At 39.9% G+C, this 23,630-nt stretch overlaps 1 protein-coding gene across 2 annotated transcripts; it reads right to left on the bottom strand.

Moving 5' to 3' along the window:
• Positions 1–311: 311 nt before the first annotated feature.
• Positions 312–22,308, bottom strand: irs1 (insulin receptor substrate 1). 2 transcript variants are annotated; one of them, XM_081371611.1, is made up of 3 exons: positions 18,461–22,308; positions 14,670–14,732; positions 312–2,800 (listed from the first exon to the last, which is right to left on the bottom strand). In XM_081371611.1, exons 1-3 carry the CDS (start codon positions 21,729–21,731, stop codon positions 2,796–2,798), a joined length of 3,339 nt encoding a protein of 1,112 aa, XP_081227737.1. In that variant the 5' UTR covers positions 21,732–22,308; the 3' UTR covers positions 312–2,795. The 2 variants fall into 2 exon arrangements, with proteins under 2 accessions (XP_081227737.1, XP_081227738.1); XM_081371612.1 differs by lacking the exon at positions 14,670–14,732.
• Between the last annotated feature and the right edge of the window lie 1,322 nt (positions 22,309–23,630).

Below are 23,630 nucleotides of genomic sequence, written 5' to 3' on the forward strand. Positions count from 1 at the left end.
ACCATGTTTGAGCAAGTCAGTACGCTTTCAGTCCAACGCGATAACATTAACAATTTTGGGAAAAAGAAAATCCCCTCCAGGTCAAAATGACTCGAACACCAAAAAATAATTAAAATACTGAAGTTATAAGGCACTCAAAGCCGCACTATATCATGAATCTGATTATTATGGGAGGGGTTGCAGGCACTCCACTGCATGCTGTTTTTTAACATCAGCCTTATTCCCAGTATAGCCTCTCGACTTGTATGCCATCAGGGAGACGCAAAGCTCAAAAGACAGTCATAAAGAGCACAGGAAACAAGAAGTTCAGAAAAGATAAGCGCTTCTACTTTATTACACGTCAAGGTTCCAGAAGATACCATTCTTCTAAATAGGGGGGAGAGGAGGGGTATATACAGCCCTCTCCTTACTGCCGCTCATTTCATTCATTTAAAACAAACATCTGTTTACATGTGCATTCATCTGTACATACACTCATACTGTTTACATGTTTCAATTCATTCATTAAAGGTGACCAATCATCTGCTTGCTTTGAGCATCCATAAAACCAAACATCCCTGGTCAGTCCAATATCCACCAATCATCGGTTTTCTTTTATACAATTCATTATTTACAAAGAAGAACTAGTTTGTTTGAGATGTCGAAGGTTTGGCCACATAATGGTGGGAAGAGTGAAGCCCCACGCTCTGTATCGCAACACAACCGCAGGGTGCTAAATCGACAACTGCGACCTATCGAATGATAGGCAACCTTTAGAACGGCCTATCAGATTACAGGAACATCACTGTCACAGAGGGAACCGAGTAACAAGTGTAACAGGTTCCCAAAAGCAATTCAATTCGGAGTTGGTGGGAGGGTGAGGGGGACATCCCTGATGTGCGTGTTACATTAACCATCTTTTAAAAATCAAGAAAACTATAGAACTGTCCCATTCTCTCAAAAAGATTGGATTATACATTTTACTATAAAAGCAAATATTCCCAACAAAAAGAAACTTAAAAACAGTAGACACATTTTTAAAACGCGTGTCGAGATTCTTAAGGAAAACAAAAATGATAATGAAACACCAACCATGAAATGTTAAATACTTTCACTCTTAAAAGAGAACCAAGAACAACATTTCTATATATTCAATAATTTACAGATTGTTCATTGTTTGTTTCATTTCAGCAGCAAACATGACAGACATTTTGAGTTTTTTTCTTTGTTAAACCTGCTGCTGTGACTTTACCATCGCCACAGCATATTATTTATAAGCAAAAATAAACTGTAATGAAATAAAACAGCCTAAAAAAAAGTTGCAAGCAACTCTGACTGGCTTCCAAGGTTTAACAGCAGGATGCTAAAAATGAAAAAAATAAAAATAAGTACTGCTGCCTGACTGTAAAAACCACTTGCACTTAAAGGATTAGACGTTTATGGAAACTTTACGACACATTCTTGCGCAAGTCTTTGTTCAGTTTGACCAACTATCGGTACAATTTGATCAGAAACGTTAGTTACAGCATGAATAAGCTGTTTATTTAGCCCAACCAGGGCTGTAAGGCCTCTTATTCACTTGTGATGTTAGCGTCATATTTAAAAATGTTCCCCCGACATCATTCACGAAATCTCAACTGAATTGTCAGTTGCCAAATCAGGTAGTAATGGAAAATTCAATCTGTGGTAACCAAACCCGTGTGTATAAAAATATATATTTATATAAATAGATACTTAGGACTTTTTTGGGTGGAATTTTGTTTGGAAGCCAACATATACTCTATATGAGATATTCTCTAATTAAATTAGCATGAAAACAAACATATAACAAAATAATTGTTTTCAGGAAAAAAAAAAAAAATGTAATAGTACCAACATTATTTAGGGTTGAGTTTTGTTTAGGAGTTAATATATATTCTATACAAGACATACTCCAACTGATAAAAAAAATTGCATAAAAATAAAATAAAATAATAATGTTTAAAAAAAAAAAATTGGGGTGGAGTTCTGTTTGGAGGCCAGTATAAACTCCAGATAAGTTACGTGCTTATTATTACAATTAAACAGGATGTAATGTGAGCAGGTATGAAATGAAACCAGGTTTTGACAGACATCACAGTGTGTGTTTGGCAGCATGAGGTCAGTCATGGCTCACAGTGCTGAAACACAGTGTGTGTGTAAACTCTTTCGTAAAGTCCTGAGGTCAAGTCTGGCTGTTTGAGGTCGTCCATACTGGGTGTATAAAAGTGTCTAATTGAGAGTTGGATTGCAACATGTAATCTCATCTGTAATGGAAATGTCTGGCAGTACTGAAGGAAACGGGTACAATCAACACTGTTGCAAACCCAACACAATATGGCTGCTTTGTAAAGCATCCCTGTACCAAAAACATTTGTACCATCATTTACAGAAATATTATTAATGTAACATTGTTTTAGAGACTACTACCCACTACTACTGAAGTAGCATTGCCCTTCACCCCAAAAAGGTGCCATTTTACCATGTTTGATCATGGTAGAAATCGATTTGTACCGAGTATGTAACAGTTGAACAGTATCGTCTGGTAATGTCAAAAAAGGTGCGCACAGTGAAAGTCCGGTTCTGGGAGATTTATGGTAAGTGGAATCCAGCATTTGTGAGGTCCGGATACGTGATGTTATGAGATCTGTTTTGTCCATATGGGTTTGGGTGATAATGTGGTCCTGGAAAACGAGGTTACTGAGTTTACTGAGGTCCAGTTTTCTGAGGTCCGGCTTGTGGTGAACGGGGAGAGATTTTGAGTCTTGGTGTTTGAAGAAGCGGCGGCTTTCTACTCTTCATTCTGGTGGAAAAAAAGGAGAAAAGAACATTAGCAAGATGATCAAACAGCCACGGACAACACAAAACAAAACCTAAAAGCACTATTTACAGTAGAAACACAGTTAATCTGCTTTTTTTTCCGGAACACATTTGACAGTAGCGCCTTCTCGTTCACCAAAACAAGCAATTCCTCCTTTTCTTCGTTTATTTCAAAACACTCTTTCTTGGATCCTTCCTTCAGCCTGAGGAGTAACTGACCTTGCCAACGGTTGATAAACAAGCATCATTGTTTCCCTGGAAACGTTCAACACAGATTTGAACAGCCAGAGAGGAGCCAAAAGTTTTATGACATCATCGCTCGGCAGAAAGAGAGAGAGAGAGAGACTGCTGTAGACAATCCACTCTCTTTCTGTTTCTCTCTATCCATTCAACAAGCGTTTGTGAGCCTCATCCGAAAGTGGCGTTCCCGACTCCACTCCTGCCCTGTTCAATCGCTCTGTTCTTTCTAATCCACTCAGACACACACAAACAACTACAAGCTGTTTTTATTATATAACACTCTCACTGACTGTGATTAAAAGATCAGAATGTAGACGCACACACACGCACCCGTTCACTTCTGACAAAAATGGTGACGGCATTAAGACGTCACTCATGTGTGCCGTAATGCTGAGCTTATGACTGGTCATGATTTCAGATATGGGGATTAAAGTCAACATGCAAAGGCACGCTATTGTATTTCTATAATGTGATGAGAAACTGGATATCTGAGAAAAAAAAAAAACATTTACTCATCCTCATGTTGTTTTAAACCTGTATTATTTAGTAAATCTGCAGCCATTTACAGTTGCTCTGCAACATATCACAGGCAAATTCCAACAGGAATCTGCATAACTGGGAGTTGTCTATGCAGATTTCCCTGGTTTTCAAGCTTGTGTTCAGCATGCGACTTCGCCATGTTGACTAACAGAAAGCTGTTTGGTTTGAAAGTGACGTCTGTGCGAGCCGTGCTTCATACATTGCGATACACTATTGGCAATGGATAATGGATCGTTTTTGTCTGTGAAATTTCACTGAAATTTGTGACTGCATGTTAACACAGAGTTTTTTGAATAATGAAATCGTTCACTTTTTACCACGCAATTACAATGAATGGGGACTACGTAAAAACAGCATCAAAAAAGTAGTCCATACAACTTGTGTGCTACATTTCTTAAGTCTTCTGAAGCCATATGATAGCTTTGAGTTAGGAACAGACCAAGTCAGTGATTGAATGATTCGGTTGACAAATAGAACTGATTTGGTTCTTGAATTCCAGTTTTTGTGAACTGAATCCACTGATTCATTCAAACGATGCAACTTAAAAATAAATATTTGTTCATGAAGCACAGGTTGTAAGGACTACTTTGATGAGAATTTGCATCTTCAAATGCTCTGGCCCCTGATCTTTGCAACTGCATTAAAAAAAATGAAAAAGAACGATCAGTAAATTGCTTATGTAAAATCACACACCACATAATAAAGACAGAATCTGCGTTTACATTACCCTTCTAATTATGCAAATTGAAATTGTGAATTGAAAATGCACCCAATGGAAACACGTAAATTTCGCAAAAACTCCCATATATCGCAAAAACGCTCCCATGAGGTGGGTTTTCAGGCAGTTCGAAAAATGAATATTTCTCAAAACTGTAAGGGAAAACGTTCCCGTTTTCTGGAAACCAGGCTAGAGAAGTACATTTGGAACAACATGAGGGTAAAAGATGACAGAATTTTAATTTCGACATGTGCTATCTCTTTAAGAAATTAAATAAGGTCAATTTTGAAGTTTGTATCCGTGTACGTATTCCTTTACAAACCGCTGCCCTCTTTCCATCCAGCCGACATTATTCTGACACAGTTCTGCCCTGGAATACACAGCCACTCCTGTATCGGAGTGAGCTTATTTGTTTAGACTGGTCTGATTTTGTTCCCAGACCTTTTACCTGAAGCTGTTGTTGCTTTGGACACAGTCATCATGATGTCATACATGAAAGAGCACTATCCATTACGGCATGGAACGACTTGCTATTTACACTCAAAACAAATACGGATTCATCACTTAACCTCTAAAACCAATTGTGATCCTTTTCCATTACTTATTTCAACTGTACACAGAAGGCATGCCACTGGGCTCTGTGAACGAGCTCACGGTTATGATTAGGCCCCAGTTTAAATCTATGGGAAGGACCAGGCTTGAGCTCACAGCTGAAGAGGCAGTGGCTTGAGACAAACCTCAGCTATAAATACAGCTGTGCAGCAGTGGAGCAGAGAGCCGCGGGTCTAATAGTGCAACGCTGAGAACATGAAAGCCCCCTCACATCTCCGCAGCAAACCCGACGTCAAGCGCTTTTATGGTGCGGCCATTTTTAGGGCCTCTTTCCTCTTTACTTAGAAAACCAGAGAGATGGAGAAAATTGCAGAGGGTGAAATTATAAGCTGCCGGACTGTGCAAACACGTAGCGTGGGAAAAAAAAAAAAGAAGAAGAGAGGGAGTGCCACTCAAAAATGCCGCTCCCGGAAGTCACAGCATCCCGGAATGAGGGGAAGGAGCTACTGGTAGTGTTCTGCATTTCCAGAAATCAGGTTCTAGAATTCTATTCCTGGAATTAGTGCACTACAACATGCATACATCTCAATTATACAACTGATATATTCTTTATTAGTGCTGAAAAGTAAAATTGAAAATGCACTACACTACTGTTCAAAGGTTTGGGGTCAGTAAAGGAATTAATCCTCTTATTCAGCGACAGTAAAGACATTTATAATATTACAAAAGATTTCCATTTCAAATAAATGCTATTCTATTGAGATTCCTATTCATCAGAGAATCCTTGAGAACAAATACATATCAGTTTCCACAAAAATGTGAACCATCGCACGTTTTCGTCATTGATAATAATAAGAAACATTCCTTGAGCAGCAAATCAGCTTACTAGAATCATTTCTGAAGGATCATGTGACGCAAAAGAAAAAAAGTCCCGTGATTTTAATGTGGCTCAACAGAAGAGCTCAAAGACCGATATAATGCCAATGAAATATTTGAAATTTGTGGATGCTATAGAAATTGACAATGTAAGATTATTAAAGTACCTTTGCAAGGCCTGGGAAATACCTTAAAATACCTTACAGAATTCCAAACAGGTACTGTAGTCCCTCGCAATTAGTTGAGCTGATGTTATTATATCCAGCCCAACTGGGCGACTAAAACAGACTGCAATAACATTAGGATCTCACACTTTACCTTCAACATCTTACTTCATCCATATACCCTGTGGGACTATCCTAGTCTCCTTCCTTACAATATTGATTGTAATCGACAGCTTGAATTTCCCAAAGGGTATTTGTGCCTCTTTTATCCTTTTACATGCATAAACATATTGCATGCATCACATGCATGTGTTAAAATAAGCACATGTAATAGAAGCCAGCATTACGGCGTACTGTAACGTCACACACTCTCAGTACAGTTATCTGCACACTCATACAGCGTCTGCAGAGGTGGGATTTGGAGCTTTACTCTGCAGAGAGCCTTATAAGGCCGCAAGTGAGGGGTGGTGCTCATCTACCATCAGCTCAATGAACTAACGTCATTCAGCTGTGTAACACACACACACACACGCACAAGCATGCTGTGCCAGGACCCGGGAGAGTGGGGACATTTTTAGCCCACTGAAACTTCCACACACATCCATCCCCACGCGCTGCGAGGGATATGGTTACAGATGTGTGCCGCAGTGTGTGCTGACTGACGTCAGTACACAGGTCGTATTCGCTGAGAGAGAACATTCAGCGCTGATGCCAACACACACACACACACACACAGACCACGGGCTCTTGATGAATTCAATCCTAGACTTCTTAAGTGAGATACGCTTACTGAACACAATCAAACTTACACTCGTACAGACACAAAACAAGGGATGTGCATGTGCATCAACTAGTTGACGAAATGATAATGCTGCTGGCGAGTCGACATTGAAAATACTAGTAAATGAAATCTTTTGTGCACATTTACGTTTTGCTTTATATTTTTACAAAAACTACATTCAAATTTGTGTCATGTTAATATTATAGTTTAAATGAACCTTTTATTGTATTTCTGGAGCGGAAAATAAAATAATTTCATTTTATTTAAGACTTTGAATGTGCTAGTTTTCTCCATGCCTATCGCAGCTCAGAGAAATATCCATTCAAAGGACATACTTGCTTATATTTGAGAAATTCTGTTTATAATAGGCTATTGAATTTGTAACTATTGGTCCTGCAGTGCCTATTGATTCAGTTGTTTTTTAATAAATATGTCTATATTAGTTCATGTTGATTAAGTGAATGCTTAAGTTTAATGTACAATGATCATAATGCAAGGCAGGCACACTGCATATAGTTCTCACCGGCATTCATTGGGGTTTGATTCATTGATTAAGCAATTTCAAACAAATTGCTTTTCTGACTTTCCTCTGGGGGTTAGATTAGTCGATTACAAAATTTCCATTTAAATTGCCCCTATTATGCTATTTTAAAGGTTCCTAATTTTGTTTTGGAGGTCTCTAACAATAGGTTTACATGCATTCAAGACCAGAAAACACTTACATTTTCTCATAATATACATTGGACATCACCACATTTCTCTAAGAGTCTGAAAACAGTTTATTTGAAGATTCAGTCTCTCTAAACCCTTCCTTTCCGAGAGCCTACTCTGCTCTGATTGGTCAGACGTCCCTGTTGTGATTGGTCTACCGCTTACAGATTAACATATCTGAATTTCAGCTCCGCTTGAAAACGTTGTTTTCACCGCATGTCGGCAACACGAACCAAACTCTTCCAGTCTCTGCTACAACTACAGTGTTCGAGGGTGGGTCAATGCAGGGCAGCCAATGAAGACCATTTGCATTATGCAAATTTTTTACATTGTGACGTAGGTAACAAAATGTGAGGTTGGGATTGCTGAAAACTCGTTTCAGCAGTTCAGAATTGGTTCTTTCTTTTGGGAGACAATAACTTTATTTGTCATGCACTTAGATCTTTAAAACACTGCAGACCTTTTACACTCACAAACAGCTATATTACACGCTGCATGAAAGGTAACATCTGAAAATGTATAATAGAGGCAATTTAAACATTAATGAAATAAGTCTTGGCGCAAAACCTAAACAAAACGATGACTAGGAACTTCCTGACTACCTCACGATCGGAGAACTTTGCGTTCTCACAGCGCAGGGGGAGAAACCACACACACAGCCACATCAGAGGTTTCCACAACACACCCCGAAATAACACACCAATGCAAAATTCAGCCGCAGTTGAAGGAAAAAACGGATAAAATGTGAAATAAATCGAAGGTTCAAAACATCCCGATACAGAATGAGGATGAAATGTTGGTGTTTGTGACAAGCGAACACAATGGTGCGGCCCGTTTTGGGGGCCAGAGAAAAACAAAGTGGCTGTATCAGCTCTGTGTGTGTGATGTGGAAGAGACAGCGTGTGCCAAATACCATTCCCTTTAGCAAAGGAAAAACTTCCATCTCCCACACACACACCAGATGTTTTGCCTACTTCAGCAAGTTGAGACACACACACACACACACTCGGTTTCCCCTCCCCTCGCCGCTGCACTCATCCTAGGAGCTGTAAACTGCAAGACTCAAAGCAGATTTTCTCTGCCCAAGATGGCCGTCGGCCGCTGGCCTCTTTTGATACAGATGTGAGGTGAAAGTTGCTGCTGCTCTTCGTCGTCTCTGACTCCTCACATTCCTCTGAACGTGAGAAACGGCGGATCTTCAAAGAACTTATCAGGGGAGGCTTATGGAGACCTACTTCACACAGCTCACAAAGGCTCTCTCATGTTCGCTCACACCTTAAAAGCGGTTACATGTCTTGATAGAAAGGGGGAGAAACGATATGACTTATGACCTTCACAAAAATACCATGGGAAATTAAAGATTTTCTGGACATGGTATCCAAGGTACTTCACAGACACTTTATTACCGTGTTGCCACCATGTCCGAAAAACATGAAAATACTATAGTACTTGCACCCTGATGGACCATATAAATACAATGGTATTAGAATACAGTAATCATATATAAATATTAGGGGTTGCACGACTACTGATTTCTGCTAGTCGATTTCTTATCAAAACAATACTCGAGTTACTCGACTAAGTTACTCGTCGTTCGCTACTGTAAATGAAAAGACATGAAATAGCTAGATCTTATCAATAAACATTTATTTATTCATAGCCTAATGCAACAATTACATAAGTAAACTCTCAAAACATTATAATTATGACATTTCATTTTTAAATTTTCATGTAACAGTCAAAAGCCAAATAAATAGCCGTTCTTGCCTTTCATTTCAGACGTCTGCTTCTAGGGGCCGTTCACATATCGCGTCTTTTCCGCGCTCAAGGTCGTTATTTCAAATGTAGGCGCGCGCTCATAATGAAAGCAACATGGTGCGCTAGTTTTTCCAGGCGGGTTTTTTCTTCTCATCTCCAGAAATATATCTAGTAGTAAAGCTAATGCAAGGGCTAGAAATAAATTAATCCTTTGCTGAATGATACTTCTTCGTCGTCATCATGGAGAGCGCAGTTTGTTTGCATAGCAACGACAGACGCCACGGGAGCGCGAGCGCTTGTAGGAGACAGCGGCACGGCCACGCGCGCTTTCCACACGTTTTTAGACGCAATATGTGAACGGCCTCTTGCAGAGTTGGCCAATTACAATATTTTTGTCATCCTTGATGAAATACTTCCACACATCTGACGTGTGGTGTCTGTTGGTGACGTTCGCCATTTTTAATTCATTTATGGTTAATGGACGCTCGAGTAGTCGATTGTTTCCGACAGCGTCGACTAGTGGTTGAAGTAGTCGATCGATCGACTACTCGACTAGTATATGCAAGCCCTAAATAAATATACACGCAAAAAAAGTAACTGACTAGTATTTCCAAAGTCGATTATTATTATAATGCTAATACACTCTAAAAATTGATCAGTTGACAGCATAAAAAAGTGAGGAAATCCATTGCCTTAAAATTTTTAAGTAGGCTAAATATACTAATTGAAGAAATTAAGTTATGTGGAGTTCACATATACTTCCATAGATAAATATGGAAGTACCATGGTACATGAATATTGAAAACCACATGGAAAGCAAATGATGAGGAAAGACTTGGTTAATTTAAAGTTTATTTTTGGTGAAGACAGATATAGAAGTCTCATGATAGACAGCGACAGAATAAAAAGACCAAAATGTACAAGAGGTGTGAACTTCACCTGACAAGAGTCGGCTCTCAGTGTCCCTGATAAGCAAGAGCAGCATGACTCACTTACACGTGATGTACCGTTAAACAAAAGGCATCTGACAACAAAGAGCTGGAGCTCGCGACGCTAACTATTACACAGAAAAAGGGGGCAAAATAAAGGCGGCTTGCTTGAGGCGCAGGTATGCCTGAGCGGACTCACTGGAGAAACTTTCCACTGACGCTCTGACCTCAGCGACAAGGGCGCACACACACACACACACACATATACACAGAAAGACTGCACAACAAATCCAAAACTGTCAAAGGCGACCTGTAAGCGCTCACACAGTGCGTAAGCCTCTCAGTGAAACATGTCCCAGAACGGCTTTCGGCTCCGCGCCACGGTCGTATTTGCCGCCAATAATGCAAACACAAACAAAAACAAATGTCAGTCAGTGACTTTGCCACAGCTTCATTTGGATGGCGTCTACTATGTTGTTGTGGGGAGAACTGTGAGGAGAATGATTTACCGCGATCCTCTAAAAGCAAATATAACATCGTAAAGAATAATTCAGAGTCGTAATTATCGCACATCACCTAAAACAACGCTCTCACTCACACACGTCTTTCCCTGTCATATCTTTATGAACTCTCTGTTCTTGCATTGGCCTTGCCCCAACCCTGACCAGAGAGAGAGAGACGGAGAGAGAGAGAGAGAGAGAGAGAGAGAGAGAGAGAGAGACGGAGAGAGAAATAAAAAGAGGGAGAGAAGGCGTGCGTGTGGCTGGGGTGAAGTAAGGACATGAAGCTGATGGATCCAACTGGGCCATGAGGAACTCGTCCAGACCAACAGAGCTGGGAGGAGTGGAAGAACAGTACCGCTTCTCTCTCAAACACACACACACACACACACACACACACACACACACACACACACACACACACACACACACACACACACACACACACACACACACACACACACACACACACACACACACACTAAAAGATACAAACAAAGACTCAGCACTTTTGCTCAACAGAACTAAACATACATATGTAAGACACATGGAAACACATACTAGGGTTGTCATGACACCAACATGTCAGTAGTCAATACAACAGCAAAAACAATATGATATAAACCACCATAAGCATCTATTTTATTTTAATACCATGTGAATATTTTTAATGCATGATTATTTCCCTTAATATGACCTTTAGATCACCTTTGCAGATCTATCTATCTATCTATCTATCTATCTATCTATCTATCTATCTATCTATCTATCTATCTATCTATCTATCTATCTATCTATCTATCTATCTATCTATCTATCTATCTATCTATCTAGGCCTATATGTAAAATAGAAATCTTTTTTAACAATATACACTACCGTTTAAAAGTTTGGGGTCAGTAATTTTTTTCTTTCTTTTTTTGAAAGAAATTAATACTTGTATTCAGCAAGGATGTGTTAAATTGATAAAAAGTGATAGTTAAGATTTATATTGTTAAAAAAGATTACTATATATAAATGTGATTCTTTTTAACCTTTTATTCATCAATGAATTCCGAAAAAAGTTAATTTAAACTTTAAATAAAGTTAAATTAAATTTAACATGTATGCATAATATGTATATTGAAAATCTTAATATTTGAAATGGAAATATTGTGTAAAATTGTCTTAAAGGTTACTTTTGATCAATTTAATGCATTCTTGCAGAATAAAAGTAATAAATTATTTTATAAAAAAAATCTCACTGGCCCCAAACCTTTGACCGGTGGTGTACGTAAATATCAGTATTGGCAGAACTTTAATACTGGTGCGCCCCACCCCAGTTTTATTTTAGGATTTAAGAGTTGATATACTATTCCCAACCTTACACGTATACATCTTGACAGCATCTGAGGAATGGGCACATCTAGTGCTGTCAAGGAACAAAGTCTGCTGTATTAAAGCTATTGATAGACTTTTGACTAGTCAGTACAGGCATTGTGATCTCTTAAAAACAGACCCCTATGTCCCGTCCAAAAGTCCATACCTTTCCAGCCGGTGGCCGCACTTTGGGACACCAACCACTGCCCGACAATGCAAAACACTCTGCTCTCATTCATCCATCCGTCTGGTTCAAATGCCTGTCAAGCAGTGGTGGAATAGCAGCACGGATCAATCCCTACAAACCCATGGCTCACGTCCACCTATTTGATGCCAAGTCTCATGGTGGGAGCTTGAACACTCTGATACCTGGCCAAGCTCACCACATCCTTCCCTTCCGTTCCGACCCTAACCCTAAATAGTAGCAACACATTAGCAGTGCGAGTACTCTGTGTGAGATTTCTGACAAACTTAGAACTACTTTGAAGAACAAAAGGGGACGTGGGAGTTCATGTGGTTCTATCTTTGGCGGATAAAGCAAAAAGTAATGCTCTGATGTGGAAATGATACAATAACCACAGAATTCAACATTAATTATATAAATGAGAAGAGTAGTCATTTATGCGAGTAATCACGTCTTGGATAGAGCTCATATTTGATTTCATAGCACCAGATAGAAACTGATTTTTTTTGTTACTTCCACTTCAGTTTATTAGCATTTCTACAAAGCTAAGATGTTAGTAATGTACTTTCTGTTAATCTCTATACGTCTGCACTTCAATATAAATAGATTGTTGACTCAAAAGTGATAACATTGTCATTATTTTCTGAACCAAAACTTGTACAACTTTCTTCTGATGAATACAGGAGACATTCTACAGAATGTCCACTAAGCTCTTTTCTGCACATTGAAATTGGTTTAAGGACAGATGCGGTCAAGGATCTGCAAAAATACAATACAATACTATTATTAAACTATTGTGCGTGAATTTCAAGTCTTATGAAGCCAAACGATAGCATGTGTGAAGAAACGTTAAGTAGTTTATTTACTGAAAATGTAGTTCTCAAAACTCTTGCTTTTGTACAGCTAATACCAATATGCAAAAGAGAACATAACATTTAAGAGATTTCTTTTTTTTTAAATCATGGCAACTGTTTTTTTCTTCCCAAAAACAATTACATGACTTCAAATTGGATATATAGCTATATAGCCATATACTGTAACAAGAGAAACTCTTCACTGCTTTTTATTTGATCTTTTTGGAGTTTGACAGCCACAGTCCACTGCTGATGTAGGGACGACAACTGCATAAATATTCTTAATATCTTCTTTTGTGAAAGTCATACATGTTTGGAACAGCATGAATATTCCTTTTTGCATGAAGTAATTCATTAATTTAAATACATTCTACATACCTGTCAGAAGTTTGGAAATATATATATATTTTTAATGTTTTCAAAAGAAGTCTCATGCTCACCAAGGCTGCATTTATTTAATCAAAAATACAGTAAAACAGTAATATTGTGAAATATTATTACAATTTAAAATAACTGTTTTCTATATGAATATATTTTAAAACGTTATTTATTCCTGTCATGGTAAAGCTGAATTTTCAGCATCATTAATCCAGCCTTCAGTGTCACATGATCCTTCAGAAATCATTCTAATATGATGATTTGATGTTTAAGAAACATTTACTATTATCAATGTTGAAAACATTGTGGCATTACATTGTGATATTTTTGTGGAAACTGTGATACATTTTTCAGGATTCTTTGATGAATAAAAAGTTCAATAAACAGCATTTATTCAATTTATTGAAGCCTTTATTAAATAGGGAAGACATTCATAAAATCTTACAAAAGCTTCCAGTCACTTTTGATCAATCCTTGATGAATTAAAAGTATTAATTTCTGACTCTCTTTTTCGAAATCTTACCACAAATGTTTGTATTGTATCACAGTTTCCACAAAAAACATCTAAGTAGCAAAAAAGTTATCTTACAGTTTTTTTTTTAATCATTAACATTGTTGATAATAACAATAATAAGAAATATTTCTAGTAGCAAACCATCATATTAGAATAATTTCTGAAGGATCGTGAGACACTGAAGACTAGTAATGATGCTGAAAATTCAGCTTTCACATTGCAGAAATAATTACATTTTTAAATTGATTAAAATAGAAAACAATTCTAACTTTTTTTTTTATTAAATAAATGCAGCCATGGTGAGCATAAGAGACTTCTTTCAAAAACATAAAAAATGTACTATATATATGATATATCTATAATGTAGATAAGATGCAAGATAAAAACACTATGAAAATGGAAACCCTTCAAATATTACAGATAAAGAACTGAGGAATCTTTGCACAATCTTCCACATTACTTGGATATTTGTCATTTCTGGTGGCATATTTGCTCTGAGCATCTGCTAATTTTTGACCTTGATACTAAAAACACAATTTGTATGAATGCACATGAGTACTTTAAAATGTTCAGAGGGCTTAAAGGAATAGGTTATCCCTATTAAGCAAACATTTTATAGCTGCCTTAAAACACTTCAAAGGAAAGACAAATCCTATATGCTGTATGGATGTAGATGGGTCATCCTGCATGAAACACTGATTGGAGAATTTCTGGTTCCTCTTACATACGGCCTTGATCAGTTAATCTCTTAAACCCTCCTTATTTCCCTCTCCTTCTACTGTGTGCCCCTTCCTACCTCTCTCTTTACTTCCTCTCCATCCCTCCATATCTCTGCCTGGGTCGACTTTAACAAGCGGCTCTGTAAAACAGGCACAAAAGCTGCTGTTACATTCCAACCCTGGAGCTACACACACACACACACACACACACACACACACACACACACACACACACCTCTCATTTCCCCGTTCACACGCATTCCAAGGATCTCATCAAAGAACAAAGCACTAGACCTGCCAACCTCATCCCACTACTGATGACCTTGACAGTGATCTCTAGTTCAGCCATTTTTATGAACCTGCTTCCTGTCTGATCTATCGTTGCTCATGCGTCAAACAGAGATTTCCAAAATCATTTGTAATTTAAATAAATACTCAATTAATAGTTAACATTAACAATGCAAAATGCACTATTACTATTGCTCATACTTAAGGGTTAGGACATTTCTGTACATGATGTGCTGCATAACTGCATCATTTAATAATGACATCAAAATGTTTAATTTATTGAGGGAAGATGTGCAATTACTTTTCTATGCATTCAGAATTAGGATTTTGGTGGAGGATTAAGCATGAAAATATAATTTCCATTCTTCAGAAAATGAAAAATAATAGGCCTAATCATTTTCTGAAGAATGTAAATGAGATAAAACATAGACTGTTACACACTAAAGAAATTGGAATATTGGAATTTTTTCCTGTGACTGAAAAAATTCAGACTGCTACATATGAATGCGTTTAGAGTTCTGTTAAAGAGTCTTGAGTAAGTAAGATTTATCTCTCCTTTTTGGAGAGAAATTCATACTTTCAGCAAACATACATTAAAAATTAAAGACTGATGTTGTTACAAAATTCTTTATAATATATTAAAATAAAAAAAGAGTTATTTTAAATTGTAATGATATTTTAAATGCTGCTTTTAATGTATTTTTTATTAAATAAATGCAGCCTTTGTGAGCATAAGATAATTCAAAAACATAAAAAAAAAGACCCCAAACTTTTGAAAGGTAATGCATACTCAGTATACATCAATAGAACAGTACAATACAATACAACTAAACAATAGTCTAATTTCAACTCAAAACAGCTCCCTGATTTCATCCTGAACGGTTGCTTTGGTTCTACCCTGAATACCCATGATTTCTCTCTGATGTGATTATGATCCCAGAGCTCCGCCTCTAACCCGTCAGGCTGCTGCACAATGGCATTTCAAATCTCTTAAAGGATGCAAAAAAAGGGAGGGAAAACAAAAAGGAAAACGGAGCAAGAGGGAACGAGAAGGATGAGAGAGAGAGGACAAGAAGCCACTCCGCAGGGTGACCCCCATCACGGTGGCCTGAGGTGGGCTGGGCTTATAATCGTCTCACTCTCTGACCAAACCCACCAAAGAACTCTGTCACCCCGCCCCACCCCACCCCACCCCACTGCCCAATCCTAATGCGGCTTTCTGAAGCCCCCGACGTCTCAGCCTGTGGCCCCTTAATCCACTGTGACATGGGGAAAAAAGCAGTGCAGCTACAGCGTTACCATAGAGATGGGTGGCACTGGCGCTGAACCACACAGGAGCATGCCATGGGCAGAACATGTGCCGATGAAATTAGGAACTGTAGGTTTAGACAAAAAACCTGCCAAACACGGGCGTTTCTAAGGGGCTAAAGAGGAGGCGGCATTACACACCTCCTAATTTGCCTAGATCTCAACTCTCCTTTCTCAGAGATGCAAACTCACCAGGGGTGAAAAAGGTGACAAATTTCTGTATTTCTGTATTTGAGTCAGCTGAGTCCAGTGATTTACAGGAGTGACAACCTCATTCTATAACCGAGCTCACACCTGTACATTTTCAGGACTCGCACAACCGCATTCTCGGAAAACTTGCGCAGTGTGAAAGAAACCGGACTGGACAACTAATCGGTCACGTCATACACGTCATACTGCTCTGCGCTGCACAATCGCGTGTCTACCGTGTTTCGCTTTAGAAGAGATACAGTATGAGCTGTGTGACACGAGCTGTGTTCTCCACAGGAGATGCTCCCGTCAGTTCGACGAAATTTCAGTGAAATTAGACATTTTTAATCCAAAATAATGCACTGTCCAGTCTGCACTGCACTTTTACAGTCTATGGTATGGCACTTTTTTTCCGGTTTACCAGTCACGTGGTGTGTGTGTGTGTGTGTGTGTGTGTATAAGAGGAAAGAGAGAGAGAAAAGCAAGAGCAAATTTTATCAGTCAGCATCCAGTACGGTAAACAGTCGCAGCACTGTACTAAGTTTAAACAACTAACATTTACTTAATTCCTTTCTCATTTCCACTAAAGTCCTGAGCAGTTGCAGGCAAAAATCATTCGGGGCTCTAGACTAAAATCATTCGGGGCATATACAGTAAGAAGGGGTGTTTCAATTTCCTGCAGATGATGTTCACTATGTTGCATTTATTGCAGCCGTGTTAAAATCATCACAGCTCTTGTCTCCAGAGACACACAGGGGGTTTTACTAAAATACCAACATAGACACATAGGGCTTCCTAGAGTAAAAACATAAATTGGTTACACAACATTGAAGCCCCTGTGCACTCTCTCAACAACACACACACACACACACACACACACACACACAAAGCACCCTTCTCACCCCATCAAAACAACTGCTTCCTTAGAACAGACTAGGGCAAATTCATTACACAGTTGAGCAAAAAACTAAAAATGTGACATAAATAATTCTGTCATAATTTATCAAATTCAAATCTTGAATTTCCACTTTCACAATAAAAAAAAAAAAATCATAAAAGGTTTGGAACGACAACGGTGAGAAAATGAAAATTGTCATTCAATTAACCAATAATATTCTTTTTTTTGTGTGCAAACAGCATAAGCAATGAAGTGATAAAACAACAAAGACAGTGCATATAAATATTTAACTATAATTAACATTTATTTAGTTCAGTGAACACATAAGAATAGGAATAACAACATCTAGGCTATGCAGTAATTCTATACGAACATAAATGCAACTATAAATATGAGCAATACTTGAATATGAATATGAGTTATTGTTGTCTATAAATATATTTTCAAATGTATTTTAATGCAGTTAGAATCAAGTTTTGATTGTATGTGAAAGCATTGTCTTCAACCTGATATGTAATCATTTACACACACACACCATATTCTGGGAAAAAAGAGAGAAGTAAAGGAAGGCCAAGAGGGTGGAAAACCCTACACTCACTGGAGGGCAAGTAAATAAACTAAAACAACGACGATACAGAGTCAGCCAGGCATGACACACAAACCCTTGGGCAAAGTGAAGAATGCACAGTATGGCAGCTCTGTAGACTTCTCACAGCGCTTGATTCATATCAAAGACATACATAAAGAGTTGACTGGCACACTAAGTAAACTTCCATTCAGGAAAAAGACAACCTATAAGCTGCTTAGTGACTCACAATTGCATATATGTTCTGTTTTTTCCTTTTGTCGCATTAGGAACAAGTGTAGACATGCTAACCCTTTCTGCCTCCATTCACAAATATGTCTATTTATCAGCCTGAAGAGAGGCCCAGTCATCAGTGGGAGGGAATCTAAACCCCCCTCAGCTCTCTCCTAAGATTTCAGAAAGGGATTTTCCACCAAAGACTCAAACTGCACAGATAAATGGGGGCTGTTTTATAAATAATAACATGATATGCATATTACCTATTAAATGTTCTAGACAGGAATGATAACACAAAGATACTAAGAATTGAATAGCTTACATTTGCCAATTGTAAAGAACAAAACATTCTCAGATACTCCTTTGATAACAGTTTTTCTTACCTTCTCTGTGTGCGAGATTGCCTCTGGTATCATCTGATTTCTGGAAGTTTATGCTGGCGTAGGCACTGAGCTCTTCTATACCTTCCACGGCTCCCAGCTCCACTGGTCGAGACTGACACGCATTCCAGTCTGGAACAGGCTGCTCTCCATTCTGCACTAGATCCAGATCGATGTAGTTCAGGCCGTTCTGCCCATGGTTTGTTAATGTGGGAATTGGGCCTGAAGTGGTTTCCCTTCGTCCGTTGGTTACTGTAGATGCAGGAGGAGCAGCAGAGGCCTCGCCAGGTCTTAACCATACATTCTCGAAGGAGGCGGAGCTGTGGCGTTTTACATCACCTGACTGACAGGTGGCTGATGTGTCAACTGACCCTCTTGTTGTAGTGGAGGCAAAAGTCTCTGAACTGTGTCGTCGTCGACCCTGTGGGTCAGGCCGGATTACTTTAGCCCCCTGGTTCCACCCGGAAGTGGAGTTAACCCGTGTAAATGCACCAAGACCTGACAAAGGGCCGATCAGAGCCTGTCTTCCTGGGGCACCACTTAATGCTGTCACGCCATGATTGGGTGATACAGAACAAGGAGGGGCATCCACATCTGGCAAGGCCTCGGTCCTCAGCATCATTTGTGTGTTAGGAAAGCTAGTGCAGGATGCTAACTGCATGCTGATGTAGTCACGTTCACATATGCTCTCACAGGGCAGCGGAGGGGAGGATGCAGAGTTTGATGGGGTGATAATGGCATAATCTGAACAGGAAGTTTCGGGGCACTGCCTGGCCTGTGACCCCGGCTGCATGTTCATGTACTCAGATGATGAAAGGTCTGATTGGGCCTCAGCATCACTTACAGAAAACACAGGTGGGAACAGTGATGCTAAGCTCGCTGAAAACGGCTTGTCATTGAACTCAATGTTGACATACTCTCCAGGACTTTTGGGCTCTGCGGGGAAGGGACTCTCACGTGTTCGTGGGAGAGTACTTGCTTTGATAGCATCCAATGACAGCCGTGTTGGACGTGTCAGCCTACTGTTGCCCTCTGACCTTTTGGGTTTGACAGCAGACTGCTGGGAGTTGCCTTGACCACCCAAACTGTCGCTGCTCGTCGAAGACGAGGAAGATTCTGCGTACGGCAATCGATTAGAGCCCAGTGGTATTCGAAGAGGGCTCTGGTCCTGCTTCCTGTTGGCGTGCTTGAAGGAGCGGGGCAAAGAGAAGTAAGCATACATTGGCCTGGGAGGATCTTCTACAGGGTTGAAAAAGCAGTCTGGAGGTGTACTGGTCGTTGAACAACTAGCCGGGGACATGTTTATGTAGTCTCCACAAGATGACACTTTACCTTCCATGCTCTCTACAGAGAGCTTAGGGTTGATGCCATTAGTCCAGATCTTGCCATAGTTTGTTGTGCCATCTGGGGAGCAGCTGCCACTTGGTGACATCATCATATAACCATTGGAGTCCACATGCGTGTGTTGCCGGGGGTTGATAATTTGCTGTGGTGCAGAAACACTTTTTGGACTCATGGGCATGTAGTCACCATTTTTAACCGTTGGGGTCGCAGGTGCAACGCCTGGCAGCATGGGCATGTAGCCGTCATCTTTGTGATCTGGTCCACTGTGGTCTTTTGCTTGTGACGTGTCTATACCTTCTTCTGGGTATGAATGTGTAGGCATGAATGAGTGCCTGTACGTTGACGACGATGATGATGCAGTCCGGCTTCGTGGATATGCCGGCATCATTACAGTATACTCCTCTAGCGATCCGGCAGATGACTGTGAGGGAGTCTTTTGATGGCACGGAGTTGGCGGCGATGCACCAGAAGAATGCGTTCGTTTCCGGAAACATTTTTCCAACTCGGGCTCCTCTAGTCTCGATGGCGTTCCTCTGGATTGGCTTTGCGATTGGCTCCCGCTGCCATGAAGTGAACCGGGCTTGGCCATGCAGATGTAGTTGTTTATCTCCTCCTCCCTAGCAGGCGGAGTGTGGCCAAGCGAGTCCGGAGTCACGCTACGAAAGGAGCTTCGAAAGTCGCAAGGGCTGGATCCGTATTCATCAGAGGAAATGAATCCGCCATCGCTGGGCGATCCAGATATGGAGGCGCTAGAGCGGCGTGGAAAGAGGCAGTCAGACGTGGATCCATGGCCGCTGGTGCTGCTGGAAGACAGGCTGACGGGGCTGATGGCTGAGGGGGAGCACCGTGAGGTGGGCGTGGGGATTGATCTGCTGTGATTGAGCGGAGGGTGAAGTCTGGATCCACCCCTGTGTCGCTGCGATTGAGGGCGGGCTGTGCTCGGGCTGCTTGGACTCCCATCCACGGACGCCGGCCTGGACATGGTGCCCTCCCCATCACTGGACGCTCTCACTCTGAATGAATGGCTGTGCTTGCCGGGTCTTACAGGAGAAGTGGCTGTCACACTCTCCGCCCGAGAGCGCCTGCCTAAGCCAACCTGACTGGGGGGAGGATTATTGTGATGATGCCTCCTGACAGGCACTGAGATGGGGTTTGAGCAGTTGGAAGATGACTGACTTTTGCTGCGGGGTCTGAACTCCTCACTCATGGCTTTCATGGCTTCTAATATAGTTTCATGCATGTTCTGAGCCACAACGGAGTCATCAACTTGCATCCAAAACTCCCCGGGCCCTGTCACGGCGGATCGCCCAACTTCAATGAAAAAGAAATTTTCAGAGTGACCACATCTTCTAATGTTCATCAACTGCAGGACCACTGCAGCCGCATCTGAATTGAGTTTCACAAAACTGATAGTCTTATTAGTGAGGCATAATCTGTAAACGCCAATCAAGTTCTTTATGTGACCCAGACCCTTTGGTTTCAAAATAACCTGCCAAACTTCTTTGAAGGCAGGTCCCGGCATGGCTTCGCCGTAATTATCCTCGCCAATTCCATGGCCCGTGGCAGTTTCGTGGACTTTACCTCTGTTATGAAGATCAACGAGGGCTTGATACCATGACTCCTGCTCTAACTCACAGTCAGCAGCGATGGCAAAGTACTCATCCTTGGCATAAAGCGCAACGAGATGTTTGTTTTTAGAATCCGCTCTTTTATTGATGTTAAAGCAGCTCTCCAGCGGAATGGACCTTTTCGGTGCTCCAGACTTGTGTCTCCACTTCTTCTCGTTTTCATAGTACTCCAGTCGGGACGGTCCGGAGGCACTTGCTACCCTCAGTACAAAAAACCTTTTGTGCATGCTTTTGGGTTTCCTTAAATAACCCACCTTTTTCACATCCGAAAAACATCCTTGCTCCGTGGTCGGACTTGCCATGGTATAAAAAATAATTTATGGAAAAATTGCAGGTTTGAAAGTCAAAGCCTTATTATGCATGTACTCTTCACCAAATGTGAACGCTGAGATAGATTTTTTTCCATTGAGTAAAAATAGAAAAATAGAACTCAAAAAGTCACTTTTGTGCGTACCGACAAAAGCTTCAGTTATAACAGTTTCTTCAGCAGCATTACATTGTTAAAACTAAGTTTAAATAATCCATCAGGGATCCTCAAAGAATATTGCAAGTACCGGAAAGCACCAAGTTTATGAAGTACAAAAACACTAAACAGTGAAAATTAGAAAACAGTGTCCTTTTCAGTCCGGAGATCCGAATGCATTATCAAAACAAGCGCAGTCAGCAGCGTACGACGAACCCATTTACCCCGGAGATCAAAGCGCTGTCTGCAAAAATCCCAAAAGTGCAATTAAACAAAGCACGAGCGCAGAGTGTGCATCTGACCGTTATTTACAACGGAAACGTACCGAGTCCGTTTGAACAGCTGCATAAGTTCCTCCAAAAGTCGCTGAGTTTTCTCTTTTGCGAAGCCGTAACAGACCAAAACAAGGCAGCGCTCGTGTGTGTATGTATGGAGGAGTTGAGACTGGGGGGTTGTTGCAGCCTAGCTTGTTACGACACAACTAAGAATCCCGCCCAGTTTGGAACAGACCTCGTTGATTGGAGGAATCTAACGTCAATCATCCTAGCGGGCCGTGAGAGACATGTGATTCAAATGTACTGGTGGGGATTTTGATTCATCCCAGTGACTCGAATCTTTTGAATAAGTTCAGCAAAAAGACTCATTTACACTGATGTTCCCTGGATGTTTCATGGCCTTTAGATCCATCGTGAAGTCTGTAAGAGAACGATTCGTTCAAAACACTGATTCATTCACGAGCTAAACACCACTATAAAGTTTTATTTAGAGGCGGTGTTGGAATACGCTATGTAACTATGCGCTGCCGTTATTTATAAACACACAATTGTAAAAATGGGAAGTTATACGTGTCAGTGTTCATGTTACTGTCTATTTATATAGTGACAATTAATTTGTGTAATTGCCTTGCGAAGGTGCTTTAGGCTACTACATATTGTTATTGTTATTATGACTATAATGATTAATCATCGTTACATGTTATGTGTGTAACGCATGGACAGTGTAATGAAAAGTGGACTTGTGGACTGGTGGAAAATCGTAGACTGTCCGGTTCACCGAAAACACAAAAGTACATTAATTCACAGAGACTATATATATCCCCCTGAAAATGAAGTAGAAAATGTATATCTTTAACAGAAAACATGGAATTATTATAACATTAACATAAATTTAAAAAACGAATCATGCAGAACATGCTGCTACCTTGAATATTTATTTTTGGTTAAATCCTTAAAAATAAGAAATAGACTTGGATAAAATGAAATGCTGACAAAGAATTAGATAAATAACATAGATCTTTTAAGGTTGGTTCTGATTTTTTGTAAAGAATCTTAAAATCTATAAGCTTCTGCACATATCCCTTTTGGTTTACCTGACATAGGTGTTTTACTCTAATATCTCTGACAATAATATCATAATGTCTTTGACGGTGGATTACTAAAATTGTGTTGCTATTTGTTATGGCAGTTCAATAAATAGTCATTGCCTAGCCAAATGGTCTTTTACAAATACATTTAAATTAAGCATCTTTATTAATCAAGCATAAAATCACTCTGTAAAGACATTTTTACATCTAACTTGAAGTGAATTCAGGTTGATTGGTAGACTTTTCCCCAGTCATCTCAATGGCAAAAAGTGTCCCGATCACCCTGAATTCATAAGCCTGCAAATGTAGTTTAACAATCTCGTCTCTGCATTCACTGAGCAATGCTGCCATCTGCAGTCAACACTGAAGAGAATT

The sequence above is a fragment of the Scardinius erythrophthalmus genome, assembly GCF_964197995.2.
Source record: "Scardinius erythrophthalmus genome assembly, chromosome: 7".
Taxonomy (NCBI): Eukaryota; Metazoa; Chordata; class Actinopteri; order Cypriniformes; family Leuciscidae; genus Scardinius; species Scardinius erythrophthalmus.

What these genes read in the sequence shown, in the direction of transcription:
- irs1 (XM_081371611.1), bottom strand. Translation starts at nt 21,731, where the DNA reads ATGGCAAGTCCGACCACGGAGCAAGGATGTTTTTCGGATGTGAAAAAG. An exon ending in CAATCTCGCACACAGAGAAG is followed by an intron (nt 14,733 to 18,460) that starts GTAAGAAAAACT and finishes CCTGTTTTACAG; the next exon opens with AGCCGCTTGTTAAAGTCGAC.